The 15,942-nt window shown below is 42.7% G+C and overlaps 1 protein-coding gene across 1 annotated transcript in view; it reads right to left on the reverse strand.

The window, feature by feature from the left end:
- Positions 1-15,942, reverse strand: part of LOC143929792 (transient receptor potential cation channel subfamily V member 6-like) — a 45,979-nt gene that overhangs the window by 19,032 nt on the left and 11,005 nt on the right. Inside the window, exons 6-7 of the mRNA XM_077453769.1 lie at positions 6,675-6,847; positions 5,079-5,225 (exon numbers count right to left, since the gene is read on the reverse strand). Of these exons, the coding sequence (XP_077309895.1) occupies positions 5,079-5,225; positions 6,675-6,847 (320 nt within the window). The remainder of the gene's footprint in view (positions 1-5,078; positions 5,226-6,674; positions 6,848-15,942) is intronic.

A 15,942-nucleotide genomic window follows, 5' to 3' on the forward strand; every position in this document is an offset into this window, starting at 1 on the left:
ATATTAAACCTTCTCCACCCAGCCTGCCTCCGTTTTTTGCTAGTGTCCTAGTAGGTTGGGCATCCTTTCTTCCGCTCCTCTGAACAAAACTCTACATAATTTTGCTATTTCTTTTTGTGCAGTTTTTTCTTGACAACTTCAATGAAAGTGCTGGGATACACTGCTTATATTTTTTTCTCTCTTCAGTGACCTTAATCAAGATGCCTTGTTGCTGCTTAAGCTGGTCTCTGCATAGCAGTTATCCGGATCGGCGTATCTTTAGTAACAGTTTTTGGGCCATTTAACACTGGATGTGCGAGTTAGCCTGCACATGATCCTTTGGGCACTGGGCTCTGTGGCTTTCCCCAGTCAGGTTACTGTGCTTGTGGCCAAGATTCCTAATCCTCGCTCATTGGAAGAGGCTATAGTGCTGCTCTGAAGCAGGTTACATGATTCCTGGAGTCATATGTTGGATCACAGTTAGGCAGGTGTTACCTGTCCCACACCAGCAACACCCTTGGGTATTTTGATGGTAGGTATCCTATTCATCCTTCTGCTTCTGATGCTCACGTGCCAAAGTAGCACTTCCTGAGTGGGTCAAAAGGAACAACCCTAACCCATGCCAAATGCTGATGGGTGGCGCTGGGACTTGTTGGTCCAGGTTTCTATACACAGAAGGAACTTGAAATCAGGGGAACAACAGGTCCTTATTAATCTTGTTAATAATTTTTCTTTAACCATCAAACGATCAAACAAGGGCAGAAATATTGCAGTGATGGACAATCAACAATACGTGGCTATTGTGTAAAAAAAATCCTAGACAACCCAAAATGGTATAGACCCATTTCACCTAGACTAGGATCAACACTCTTTTTTAGGAGTTTGTGGATAGTGTCCTTGCAAATGGGATTATCCCTAAAAAAAAAACATGAGATTACATACACACTGATTTTCCTAAAATGCTGACTTTCTATTCCCTCCCTAAGGCCCACAAAAGCCTCAGTAAACCCCCTGGGAAACCTATTGTCTCTGACAGAAATTTTGAGTCACTTCATTAATGAACATCTGAGACCACATGTAGTATGTCTCCCCTCCTATATGAAAGATATTAAATTTTTTTGACCCACTCACATTTGGTCAACATTGATGTTGACACCCTTTATAGTTCTGTTCCTCATAACCTGGGCCTAGCCGCTACTGAACATGTTCTATCCCAGCGAACTCAAGATAACTGGGTCTACTATTAATTTATTGTGCAGTCCTTGGATTTTGTCCTCAGACATAATGTGTTTTACCTTTGATGGTTCCCTCTTCCTCCTGGTGCAGGGGGTTGCGATGGGGACTTGTTGTGCCTCATTGTATGCTAACCTGTACCTGGGAGACTGGGAACTAATGATTATGTCTGGCGAACTGCTATCAATGTGCATAGTTATGTGGTACCAATATATTGATGATGTTTTTTTTTATATGGAATGGCCCTGAGGATTTGCTCCAATATTTGTTGGACAGATTGAACAAGAATGAGTTCAACCTTTCACTATGATATATCAGCCGAATAAGATCACATTACTTGACATCATGGTTACACGTGACACCATTAATGTGCTAAAGAGATGCCTATATCGCAAACCCACGGCCGGCAAATCCCTGTTGCATGTGTCCAGTTTTCACCCCAAACCACTTCTAAGATCTATCCCATACTGTCAGTATCTTAAGATTAGAAGGAACTGTTCAGATGAAGCATCATTTGAGCAGGAGGCACTGAAACTCAGGGAGAGGCTCTTGGAGAGAGGAAACACCCTGACGTGGCTTAAAAAGGCCTATAGGAAAGCAATTAACAAATCCAGAGATAAACTATTATATGGCCCCACAGCATCTAAACAACAGGAGAATTTTACTAGAGTCATTATTATATTTTTTAACCAACACTCCAAGATTAGACACATCATATAGAAACACTGGCATCTGCTATTCTTGGATTCCAACATATGCAGGACTCCCCAAATTACATTCAGACATTCCTTAGCACTGCGGGACTCTATTAGAGTGAATACAAAGGTGATAAAAGAAAGGATCCATGTAAATATAGGGGTACCTATACATGCGGATGATGCAATCAGTGTAGATACATATACACAGAGGGATCTATGGTTATGCTGAATGGACATCTACTCAAGGCTAAACATTTTGTGAATGGCAAAACCTGTGGTGTGGTGTACCTCTTGATTTGCAGTTGTTTTTCCTTTTATATCAAGAAGATAAAAATTAACCATGTAAAAGAATTTACAGGCATGCATGCAAACTGCCAATCCTGAAATACCCCTCGGTAGGCATGTCCATGTCCTACATGAGGGGGTGTTTCCTAGGGCCAGGTTTTGGGCATTGGATTGGATCCATCCCAGTGCCCGTGGTGGAGATTGGAATAAACATCTCCTCCAGAGGGAGCTGAGGTGGATCCACTCTCTCAAGGCCACAATGAGGCTGTTAATTATAGGCAGGTTTTGGAAGGCTTTGTCTCAGGAGGGATGAAGTTATGATCCTTCATATGAGGTTATCTTCCCCACCCCCTCATGCTTCCTCCTCCCCCTTTGCTTCTTGTTGCTGGTTTGCTTTTGTTTCCTCTAATTGTGCATGCACAGGATGGTCCAAGTATATATTTTTATGGTCCCGGTGTTTGTTTTTTTATGTATTTATTTTTATCTTTATAATTATTCAATCTCTGTTCTACTACTCTATTACTAATATCATTAGTACTAAATATATATAGGGGGCCTAAGCGCTAATAAGGTAGTATATATGTGCTTAGAATTTAAAATAAAAAAAACCTTAATGGTTAGGCTGCAGCCATATGGAAGTGTTCTGTCACTCATTGGGTTAAATGTCTAATAATGGTGTTATCTAATCAATTTCCTATTTAACCACTGTGCTCAAAATAAATATTACTCAATATAAATATTTAAATTCGTGCATATAGATGAAAAATGCTGAGTGCAATAATGTGTCCACTGACACAAAAATAAAGTGCTAAATACTGTGCAAATTATGCAAAAAAAATTGCTGTGCAAATAATGCTTAATTAAGCCATTCACAAATGCTGTGAAAAATATTGTGCAAAAAAATTCTAGTACTAAAACCATCATTATTTCATTTATTTTACATTTATTCATTTTAATTTCTTCTTTTTTCATCCATTTTTTTAATTTATTCTTTATTATTTTGTACATATATACACATTAATTTATACCTTGAAGAAACTAATTTTGAGAAATTGATTAGTGTGTTATTGCTGCCAACATCCTAAATAGCATCATGTAGAAAACATGCACCAAAGTGCATTAGGGGAAGCCCCCTTGGACTTTGTATGGCAGAAATAAAGTATAAAAAATCAAGAATAAATAAAAAGGCACAAAGGTGCCAACTTTATTGGTCACAAAATGGTAGACCAATGCCTTGTTGTTATCCTTTGGCTTAGCTTGCTTTCCCGGTGGTTGCTGCACCCGGCACGCCGCCTGGGCCAGTGGGATTCGGGTATACTCTGACACTTGGCAGGTGTCCCCTTGTGTCATCACTGTCCGCATCCCTCCGGCCTTCCTTTCTCGCCATCTCCTTATCTCTGTGCAGCTTCCCGTGGGTCTAACCCGAGCCTGGGAGGGGTGTTTTGTGCTCCCCTACCAACTTCTGTGGACCTTGCAATATTGTTTTTACTTCACTGTGCTCACTCGCTGGCAATGTGAGTAACTCCTTCAACTGTCTCCCCTTTGTCTCTTGACTGTCTCTTTTTTGCTTCATGTATATAGAATGACTTCTGTGAATATGCTCTAATATGTGTTTTATTTTATAGAAGAAATTTACTAAAGTTGTTTAAACCTACCTTGAAGAAGGAGCGTATAGAACTCCGAAACATGTTGGTGTCAGGTTTACACACCTATTCTATCATTGCACAGTGACCTATTACATTGGCGCCATGACCATTAATTATTTTTCTTTTTTATGTAACTCATTGTATGTATTGTATTTTATCATACTTTTTAAAAAACTTTTTATACTAAAAAAATACTTGAATTTAATTGTTGTTCAGCATGTGTCTGTACACTCTTTGAGCCTAAAAAGTCCTGCCTAGCTGTTCTGGGAAGTTCTCTTCTCATCTATACACAGAAGGATAGGTTAAAAATGACTGAGGTCCCCACAAGAAGGGGGACCATGCTAGGAGGGTATTCTAGTTGGTCTTCTCTTTTGGACTTGCTTGTCCACCAAACTTGCTTCTAGGGACATGTTTTTTCTGGAACTTGGCCCAGTAAATTGTTAACATTGACCATTTCTAGTCTTGGTCTGGTTTTCTCCTGTTTAGGTAGTATTTTTCCCATCGTTTTTATTTTTTCGTGGAATTGAAGGGCTCTCCATTCTCTCACTGGTTTATGCCTATTGTTCTCTAATGTGAAAGCCTAACCCATGGGGAAGATTTTTCTGTTTTCTGGTCTGCAGCACCAGGTCGATCCTTAGTGCTCTCCACCAGGTTGTGGCAGTTACCCTGTCTAGGGGATTCATCTAGCTTTGATTCAGACACTGATTCAAATTCCACTGTAGCTGGTTCACAAATTAACTTCTCTGTGGTTATCAGTTGGACTGCTTTTAAACATCCCTACTGTCACTGAATGTCCTTCAATGGATGATGGTGAAAATGTTTGCTCTTTCCATGAGATACCTTTCTTTGAGTCTATTGAGGGACAAAGGTTCCAACCCCCTGTGTGGGACTGGCTTACAACTTTGTTTTTTGCCAGTGTCCCAACAGCAGTATAACCTAATTGTTACTGAATTCCTGTATCACTTTATAATGGACTTGACTAAAAAGATTTTATGGCAAGTATAAAAGTCACATTTTCTTAACTTTGGATAGAACCCTGTGCTGTTTTTATTGCTATGTGGTGCCGTTATTCCTCTCATTTGCCATCCTGCGGACAACTTTTACCTGACAGGAAGCAAGGAGAACTCTCCAAAAGCAACAAAAGACAGAAATAATAATACTTTCCTCTAGTAGAGTAGGGGAATACTAGAATCCCTTCCAGAATGGGGTCATAATTGCACAATATTTCCATACACACCTCTCTTTTTTTTACAGAGACCACCAGATCCAGTACAGACTTGGGATCCCCCCAAACATCGATCTCCGTCAGGTCATAAAGATAGCAACTAATCTGACCAAATGTCCACTGTAGTTGTCTCCTCTTCTGCACAATGTGCTGGAACATCTGGGGAGACCAATTTTAAGAGGCTCATTCAATAAAGCAATGCAAAAGGCACTAAACCTTACTATATTCAGAGCATTTAAAGGATTTGTCTAAAACTGAAAAAAGGTTATAACTGTATCAAGTGGCAGGGCCAGGGCAAGGGAAGGGCGGGATATTAGGGGCATGTGCCCTGGGTGCAGTGTTGACGGGTGTGGGGGGGACACACTGGGTGCTTCAGCCACTCCGTTCTCCTTTTGCTGAGAAGTCGCATACAGCATCACTACAGCATCATTCTTATCACAAAGAGCAGGGCCTGATAGCTGCTGGATGGAGGATTCTGCTCTCTCCTCCCTCAAATAGCAGCCTTCTCTGGGTGGATGAGGACATTTGTACTTCCATCTCAGCGTGCCGCTGCTGGGGAGTCAACAAAGACTGCCTCAGATGCCAAAGCAGTCCTCCTTGGATTGACTCCACAAATATAGGAATTCTTTTTTCCTTCCAGTGACACTACAGATGCAGGGACATTTTTCCTTCCAGTGTGACACCACCACTGCAGGGACATTTTTCCTTCTACTGGCACCAACAATGCAGGGACATTTTTCCTTCTACTGGCACCAACAATGCAGGGACATTTTTCCTTCTACTGGGACCAACAATGCAGGGACATCTTTTCCTTTAAGTGACACCACAGATGCAGGTACTTTTTTCCTTCCAGTGACCCCTCAGATGTGGGGGCATTCTTCCTTCTAGTGACATCTCTGATGCAGGGACATTTTTCCCTTTCAGTGACACCACCAATGACAAGACATTTTTCCTTTCAGTGACATCATGAACGCAGGGACAATGTTCCTTCCTGTAATACTTCTGACTCTTCAGTTCGCTAAAACCACAACTATTGCTATTGCTTTTTCAGCTCAATCTACAAACATTTCAGCACAGCACATTGCACACCCATGTCTTAGCCCCATCACTGTCCCTCCCAACCTGGGCACTGGATAAACTTGTTCTGACACTGCTGAGTAATAATATTGGGGTCCTTGCTTGAAATCACAGCCAATTATTTTAATTCTTAAAATAACAATATTGTATAATTTTTAGATTTTTTTTATTAGTAAGATCTCTTCTCACAGAGGGACAGCAACCTCTTTTCTGCCGACTTTAAATGGCGTCTCCGTGTCCACTGAAGTGTAAACAGGCAGTCACTGAACGTGCTGTGTGGCCCATTTATATGTTTATGTTCAATGATTCTATCCGCCTCTTATGTAGTATGAATAAATCCAGTTCAATCCGTCTTTTTAATGACAAGGGTTCTCCACATCCTAACCTTGCTCGACATTTGTCTCCCCATCAGTGTTATACTTTGCTGTTGACCGATGACCATGGACTCACCCATTTTGACCTTTGTCAAGTGAACCCATAATACAATAACAATGATTATCTCCACTCTGCAGGTTCCTTACATATACATACCACGGTGTTACCTTCTACCGCCGCCATCTTCAAGGGGGTCAGCCCATCATTGTTTGTGATCTCCTCTGAACCAGGCCCAAACTTCTCCTTGTGATGGCCCAGGATGAGGTTGTACATCTGACAGGCAGACATTTTGTTGGGTTGTAATGCCAGAATATGGAGGATGGTGTTTCCTGCAGGAGGGGAGAGAAAAATAAGAGAACTGAGAGTGGTACAAAATATTTCAGCTATAAATATATAAAGTTTAGAAGATGTAATTACAATCACATGAACTTTAATGGTCTCCCAGTCTTAGTCCGCAGGAATCAATATTGACCCACCCCTTGCAGCTATAACAGCCTCAACTCTTCTGGGAAGGCTATCCACAACATTTAGGAGCATGTCTATGGGAAAACTTTACCATTGTTCCAGAAGTGTATTTGTGAGGTCAGGCACTGATGTTGGACAAGAAGGGCTGGCTCGCAGTCTCCATTCTAATTCAACCCAAAGATGTTCTCTTGGGTTGAGGTGAGGCAGGTTCCTCCACTCCTAACTCACTCTTGCATGTCTTTATAGACCTTGCTTTGTGCACTGGGGCCATCCAAAAACTGTTCCCACAATGTTGGGAGCATGAAATCATCCAAAACTGAAATAATCTCCATAATCCCCCCACCACCAAATTATTTGGACCAGTGCAGAAAGCAAGGTCCATATAGACATGGATGAGTGAGTTTGGAGGGGAGCAACTTGACTGGCCTGCACAGAGTCCTGACCTCAACCCAATAGAATGTCTTTTGGTTGAATTACAGCAGTGCTTGACTTCACAAATGCACTTCTGGAAGAAGCTGTCATAGCTGCAAAGGGTGGGTCAACTCAATATTGAACCTTACGGACTAGGATGCCATTAAAGTTCATGTGCATGTAAAGGCAGGTGTCCCAATATCTTTGGTAACATATATATATAAATACAATATATCAATCATATACAGTGCTTTGAAAAAGTATTCCCACCCCTTGACATTTTGTCATGTTACAACCAAAAACGTAAATGTATTTTATTGGGATTTTATGTGATAGACCAACACACAGTGGCACATATTTGTGAAGTGGAAGGAAAATAATAAATGATTTTCATAATTTTTTTTACAAATAAATATGTGAAAAGTGTGGTGTGCATTTGCATTCAGCCCCTATGAGTCAATATTTTGTAGAACCCCCTTTTGCTGCACTTACAGCTGCAAGTCTTTTTGGGGAGGTCTCTACCAGATTTGCACATTTAGAGAGTGAAATTTTGCCCATTCTTCTTTGCAAAGTAGCTCAAGCTCTGTCAGATTGGACAGAGAGCATCTGTGAACAGCAATTTTCCACATATTCTCAATTGCATTTAGGTCTGAACTTTGACCGAGCCATTCTAACACATGCATATGCTTTGATTTAAACTATTTATTTGTGGCTCTGGCTGTATGTTTAGGTCATTGTTCTGCTGAAATGTGAAACTGCACCCCAGTCTCAAGTCTTTTGCTCTAACAGGTCTTCTTCTAACATTGCCCTGTATTTGGCTCCACCCATATTCACTCTGACCAGCTTCCCTGTCCCTGCTGAACAAAAGCATCCCCACAACATGATGCTGCCACCACTATGTTTCACGGTGGGGATGATGTGTTCAGAGTGATGTGCAATGTAAGGCCGCGTACACACGACTGTTCGCCCAACTTAGTTTGTCAAACAATCCGACAAACAGTCCGCTCAAAATTTGCATGAGCGGACTTGACCACACACGATGAACGAACAGTCCGCTGAAAGCGTGCGCGATGACGTGAACGGCACGTACGACGGGACTAGAAAAACGACGTCCTATACACTACAATGCAACCTTCGGCGTGTAAATCCTTTCTGAGCATGCGCGGAACTTAGTTTGACGAACAAGTCTACACACGAGCGGACTGTCCGCTCAAACCAAGTTTCAGCGGACTGTCTTACGGGAATTCCGAAAAACTTTGTTTGTCAGACTGTCCGCTGAAACTGTCCGCTGAAGCCCACACACGAGCGGACTGTCCGCTGAAACACTGTTCAGCGGACAAAGTTGGGCGAACAGTCCGCCCGTGTGTACGCGGCCTTAGAGTTCCACCACACATAGCGTTTTGCATTTAGGCCAAAAAGTTCCATTTTGGTCTCATCTGACCAGATCACCTTCTTCCACTTGTTTGCTGTGTCTCCCACATGGCTTCTCACAAACTGCAAATTTTTATGGCTTTCCTTTAACAATGGCTTTCTTCTTGCCACTCTTCCATAAAGGCCAGATTTGTGGAGTGCACGACTAATCATTCTGTGAACAGATTCTCCCACCTGAGCTCTTCCAGAGTTAACATGGGCTTCTTGTCTGCTTCTCTGATTAATACTCGCCTTGCCCGGCCTGTCATTTTAGGAGGACAGCCATGTCTTTGTAGGTCTACAGTTTTGCCATACTCTTTCCATTTTCAGATGAATGATTGAACAGTCATCCGTGAGATGTTCAAAAGCTTGGGATATTTTGTTATAACCTAAACCTGCTTTAAACGTATCTACAACGTTATCCCTGATCTGTCTGATGTGTGTTCTTTGGCCTTCAGGATTCTGTTTGTTCACTAAGGTTCTCTAGCAAACATCTGAGAGCTTTACAGAACAGCTGTATTTATACTGAGATTAAATTACACACAGATGGACTCTATTTTCTAATTAGGTGACTTCTGAAGGCAATTGGTTACACTCGAATTTAGTTAGGGGTATCAGAGTAAAAGGGGCTGAATACAAATGCACGCCATACTTTTAACCACCTCGCGCCCGCCCTATAGCCGAATGACGGCCGTAGAGCAGGCGCTTTAGTCTGGGTGGCCGTCCCTGGGCGCTCATCGGGGAAGTTCTGTGTTTGCCGTGTCCCCTGGGGACAGGCAAACACAGATCGCTGTAAACGGCCAATCACAGCGGCCGTTTACAGCGAAATCGGCGTGTCCAATGGGAGATGATCTCATATGTAAACATATGAGATCATCTCTCAGCGCCGCTCTCCCTCCTCACACAGACAGAGTGTGAGAGGGAAGAGATGAACGGCTGCAGCGCCGTCAGTGTAAAATAAATAAATAAATAAAGTAAAAAAAAAAAAAAAAGGTGTAAAAAAAAGTGCCATCCTCCCCCAGTGCAATCCCGCCCCAGTGCCATCCTGCCCCAGTGCCATCCTGCCCCAGTGCCATCCACCCCAGTGCCATCCACCCCAGTGCTACCTGCCCCCAGTGCCACCTGCCCCCAGTGCCACCTGTTAGTGCTATCTGTCCCCAGTGCCACCTGTTAGTGCCATTTGTCCCCAGTGCCATCTGTCATCAGTGCCACGTATAAGTGCCATCTGTCATCAGTGCCATCTGTCATCAGTGCCACATAGTGCCATCTGTCATCAGTGCCACGTATTAGTGCCATCTGTCATCAGTGCCACGTATCAGTGCCATTTGTCATCAGTTCCACCTGTCAGTGTCACGTGCCATCTGTTGTCAGTGTCACGTGTCATCAATGCCACTTATCAGTGCCATCTGTCATCAGTGTCACGCGTCATCGGTGCCACGTATTAGTGCCATCTGTCATCGGTGGCATGTATTAGTGCCACGTATTAGTGCCATCTGTCATCGGTGGCACGTATTAGTGCCACGTATTAGTGCCACGTGTCATCAGTGCCACGTATTAGTGCCACGTGTCATCAGTGCCACATATTAGTGCCATCTGTCATCAGTGCCACGTGTCATCAGTGCCAGGTATAAGTGTCATCATTGCCACGTATCAGTGCCATCTGTCATCAGTGTCACGTGTCATTGTCCTGGTGCTTCAAAAGTGTAATAAGTAGTCAACAAGTTAGATGTGTAATTTATGTTCCTAGAACACATGATGGCGCTCCCTGCATGTTGGGCCTCTCTATGTGGCCAGGCTGTGAAAAAGTCCCACACATGTGGTATTGTAAGGAGGAGTAGCAGAATTTTTTTGGGGGTGTCATTTGTGGTATACACATGCCATGTGAGAGAAATAACCTATTACAATGCCAATTTTGTGGAGAAAAATAAAAAAAATGAAAAATCTTAATTTTGCAAAGAATTGTGGGAAAAAAATGACAACATCAAAAAGCTCACCATGCCTCTTACTAAATACTTTGGAATGTCTACTTTTCAAAAAGGGGTCATTTGGGGGGTATTTGTACTTTCCTGACTTGTTCGGGTCACAGGAAGCGAGATAGGCCACCAGTACATCAGATGTGATCAATTTTGTGCGATTCGCACCACAGCTTTTAGACTCTCTAACTTTCACAAAGACCAAATAATATCCACTAATTTGGGTTATTTTTACCAAAGATATGTAGCAGTATAAATTGTGGCCAAAATTTATGAAGAAAAATTAATAATTTCCATAATTCTGTCACAAAAACAAAGAAATATGCGTTTTTTTTTTCAAAATTTTCGGTCTTTTTTCATTTATAGCGCAAAAAAGAAAAAAACCCCAGAGGTGATCAAATACCACCAAAAGAAAGCTCTATTTGTGGGAAAAAAAGGACAAAAAATTCATATGGGTCCAGTGTTGCATGACTGAATAATTGTCATTCTAAATGTGAGCGCACCGAAAGCTGAAAATTGGTCTGGGCAGGAAGGGTGTATAAGTGCCCAGTAAGCAAGTGGTTAAGATATTTATTTGTAAAAAAAAGATTGAAAACCATTCATCATTTTTCTTCTACTTCACAATTATGTGCCACTTTGTGTTGGTCTATCACACAAAAGCCCAATAAAATACATATATAAGTTTTTGGCTGTAACATGAAAAAATTTGGAAAATGTCAAGGGGTATGAATACTTTTTCAAGGCACTTTTTGTAAATATTTTATTCTATCTTTTCATGTGACAACATTAAGAAATTACACTTTGGCACAATGTAAAGTAGTGAGTGTACTGCTTGTATAACAGTGTGAAATTGCTGTCCCCTCAAAATAGCTCAACACACAGCCAATAATGTCTAAACAGCTGGCAACAAAAGTGAGTACACCCCTAAGTGATGTAGCACTGACCCCCGAAGGAGCTGCTGTTTTTTGTTGGGCTTACCGTTACCTCAACTGCTCACTGTGTCCGTCTCAGGGGTCCCATTGTAGAGTGGATTAAAGAATGTTAGCTCCAACACTTAGTCCTTTTTCCAAAGATTTATTTGAAAGAAACATGAAGTTTTGCAATAGAGGGATAGAGGGATAAGGGGAGTTCAGGTACCTTGTAATTGTGGGTTAGAGGTATTTCCTTGATCCAAAGGACAAACAGCTTCCACAGGCTGGATCTAGCAATCCCCGGATAGGCCTCTCTCACTGACCTAGCAGCCGGTGAGATGCTGGAACAAAGTCTCTGCCACAGACTTGTCAATTCAACAAAATCCTTGTGCAATCCTCTGCCACAGGAAAGCACAACCAGCAACTTGTTGAGAAATTAAAGAGTTGTCACACAGTACCAGTTTCTTTCAGCCGATCCGGCAATACTGTGTCTCCAGGCTCTTCCAGAGATACCAGCCTTGTTGCTCGGTCCTCTCCTGAAAAAGTCCTCCCCTGGATCCTCCAGTCGCTTGGCTTCTCCCTGCAGGCAAGATAGCACAGGACCACCCCTGGATTGGCAGGCCCCAAGACTTTTGGGCCCACCCTTTCAGTTACAAAGCCTCTGGCCAGCCGGCCCAGAGACATAGAGACGGGCAGCACACACCTCAGCCCAGGAGGGCCAGGAGGTTGGGATAACGAACCACAAAATATGGTACCTGTACCTTAAGTACCCTTACCCAGAATGCACAGTGGGTGAACCACTCCCACTGGGCTTTTTCTGAGTAAAAGGGGTACCCAATGCATTCAGCCTGTTACATTTCTAACACTTACCAGTGGTGACAGCGACACCCACAGCCAAGTGGAAACTAGCACAACCCAGCTGAACTGGTACAGAAACCAGAACTTTGACATAATTAGTCTGAGCCAAACTGCAGCTTCGGACAAACTAAAATTTACAAAGACAATAGCGTCTGCTCATTAGGAGCAGGGCACTATAGTGAAAATGTCCAAATTGGGACCATTAACCTCCCCAGTGTCATGTGACTCATTGGTGTTGCAAGGTCTCAGGTGTGAATGGGGAGCAGGTGTGTTAAATTTGATGTAATCGCTCTCATTATCATACTGTTCACTGGAGGTTCAACATGGCACCTCATGGCAAGAAAACTCTGAAGATCTGAAAAAAAAAAAGAATTATTGCTCTACATAAAGATGGCCTAGGCTATATGAAGATTGGCAAGACCCTGAAACTGGGCTGCAGCAAGGTGGCTAAGACCATACAGCGGTTTAACAGGACAGATTCCACTCAGAACAGACATCACCATGGTCAACCAAAGGAGTTGAGTGCACATGCTCAGCGTCATATCCAGAGGTTGTCTTTGGGAAATAGACGTATGAGTTCTGGCAGCATTGCTGCAGAGGTTGAAGGGGTGGGGGAGGGGGGGGGGCAGCCTGTCAGTACTCAGACTATACGCCACACACTGCATCAAATTGGTCTGCATGGCTGTCATCCCAGAAGGAAGACTCTTCGAAAGATGATGCATAAGAAAGCCTGCAATCAGTTTGCTGTAGAAATGCAGACTAATCACATGGATTACTGGAACCATGTCCTGTGGTCTGATGAAACCAAGGTAAACTTATTTGATTCAGATGGTGTGAAGCCTGTGTTGGCAACCAGGTGAGGAGTACAAAGACAAGTGTGTCTTGCCTACAGTCAATCATGGTGGTGGGAGTGTCAGCGACCCTAAACACACCTCCAAGATGACCACTGCCTTGCTAAAGAAGCTGAGGGTAAAGATGATGGACTGGCCAAGCATGTCTCCAGACCTAAACCCTATTGAGCATCTGTGGGACATCCTGAAATGGAAGGTGGAGGAGTGCAAGGTCTCTAACATCCACCAGCTCTGTGATATAGTCATGGAGTAGTGGAAGAGGAAACCAGTGACAAACTGTGAAGCTCTGGTGAACTTCATGCCCAAGAAGGTTAAGGCAGTGTTGGGAAATAATGGTGGCCACACAACATATTGACACTTTGGGCCCAATTTGGACATTTTCACTTAGGGGTGTACTCACTTTTGTTGTTATGCAAGCTGTACGCTCACTACTTTACATTGTAGCAAAGTGTTATTTCTTCAGTGTTGTCAAATGAAAAGATATAATAAAATATTTACAAAAATGTGAGGGGTGTACTCACTTTTGTGAGATACTGTATATGATAGGTAATATTAAACATTTAAAGGGTAACTCTTTCCCACTATCACTGGGAATAAATAGCAAATAAATAAAAGATAATATAGCGTATAGAATTGCGACAAGTCATATTGTAATTGAATGTTATTAAAAATGACCTTTCCTTTTCAATCTGCAGCCGCTGTAATTTTTTGGAAATGCAATGCAATATGGATACAAGATAGTGTTCTGTACATAGAATGTGTACAGAACGCCCCTAGAAACATAATTTTCTGCTTTTCCTGATTGGCTCACCCATTTTCCTAGAAGTCTGCCGAAGATACAAGTCCGTTTTTAGGCTTCCCTGCAACAGCCTTGGACAACTACAGGAAAATAATTAAGTGGTGTGCTGCAACTGTCAGAGCGAATGCAATGTGGACACTCTGGGGGTGTTTGGACCCCCATATCCCTCCCTTATCTACACCCCTGGCTAACAGTAATAAAAGGTGAATCCCTTCCACGTGTAACATTGTGCAGTTACTGTTATGAAGAACTTTTTTATTTGCCACAAGATGGCAGTGTCCCCCAACTTAGTTATCACACAGCTCTTACAGAAATGTAGGAGACTTTGGGACTTGTATGCTGCATTTAGGTTTTTTGTTTTAAGATCAGCTGGAGCTGAACTACACCAACCCCTGGGGACTGGATAAGTGTGGGAGGGGGGGATTTAAAAAGGGAAGGAGTTGGAAAGACTGTGTTGGAGGCCAGATGTGAGAGAGAGAGCAGAGTGGATCCACGGGGACCCAGGCTGGATTGGACCGAGTTGGGAAGTAACAAAAGCCTCCAGAGAAGCTGATCATCCTGAGGAGGCAGGTAGCAGAACCTGCAGGCAGATGGACCGGGTCATCGCCACCTTCACAGCCATTCCAGAATACAGAGGGAGCCCAGACACTATAACCCATACAGTGCTGCAGGCTAACCTCCTTACTACCTTAACTAACACTGCAGGAGACCAGGATTCAGTTCTTTGCTTCCCTGTGAGGCAGGAATTTTGCAAACACGCCCTACTTCAGACTTGAGCCATTCATGAAAGAAATGAGTTGGTTCCCATTTAGGGACATACTCCAGTCCCAACTTGTTTCACCTTCTTTTCAAAGCAATTTCTGTGACCATTTGACATCCTTAAAGCAATACTTATTTAGACATCCTTAAAGTGATACTCAGCCCTACCAGTGTTTATTAAAGGGGAGCTCTGTTGCCATTTTACTATTAACTATTACTAAGAGACTACATCTCTACTGTGCACCAGCGCAAGGGCCTCAACTAGCCGGCAGAAGAGTTCTTCATATGCTTGGGGTATCTACCAAGAATTTACTTGACTAAATTCCTGAGAGTTAAATCCTGACTTTTTCTCATCCTAATTGGTTACTTGGAGAAAATGTATTGGTTTGGGAGCTCACATTCATTTAAATCTTCAGTCCTGCAGGATGGGTGGGAGTGGCTTAAAGTTGTACTGTATTGGGTTATATTGCCTTTGAGGTTTTTCCAGTTGAAAGACTCAGCCAAGTGTTCTCTTTTGCCTGTTTTGCCATTTCTGTGACACTAATACAACTTAACTCATCTGTGTGTACATGTTTATCTTTTGTGTGATGCCAGGGAGTCACCTGGCCAAGGTATTTTAGTGGTGTCATCAAGGGCAATACTTTGCTCAGGTAGTACTGTGAATAGTGAATAGGGTACCCAAAATACTCAGCAGCTCCTAAGTGGGTAGTGCTACACAAGTTTAGCTGTTTTTGCATCACCACATGTTCCAAGCTGGACCAATGTAAGTATGCGTGATCAATACCTAGCCGTTCCTGTGGAAGCTGTGAATCATTGTGGTAGGCAGCGCTACTACCGTGATCACCACTGGATTCCAGGTCTCATGCTATGTGGCTGCCCTGTTGCCATTTAGGAAGTCACTCGGGCGCAATTCAGAGAACACTTTGCATTTTTTCAATGATTACAAAGCCTTTTCTGATTGGATAAGGTGGAGATCATGGCCTTGCC

Source organism: Lithobates pipiens, unplaced genomic scaffold (assembly GCF_037356315.1).
Source record: "Lithobates pipiens isolate NorthernLeopardFrog02 unplaced genomic scaffold, aLitPip1_a1.2 Scaffold_25, whole genome shotgun sequence".
Taxonomy (NCBI): domain Eukaryota; kingdom Metazoa; phylum Chordata; class Amphibia; order Anura; family Ranidae; genus Lithobates; species Lithobates pipiens.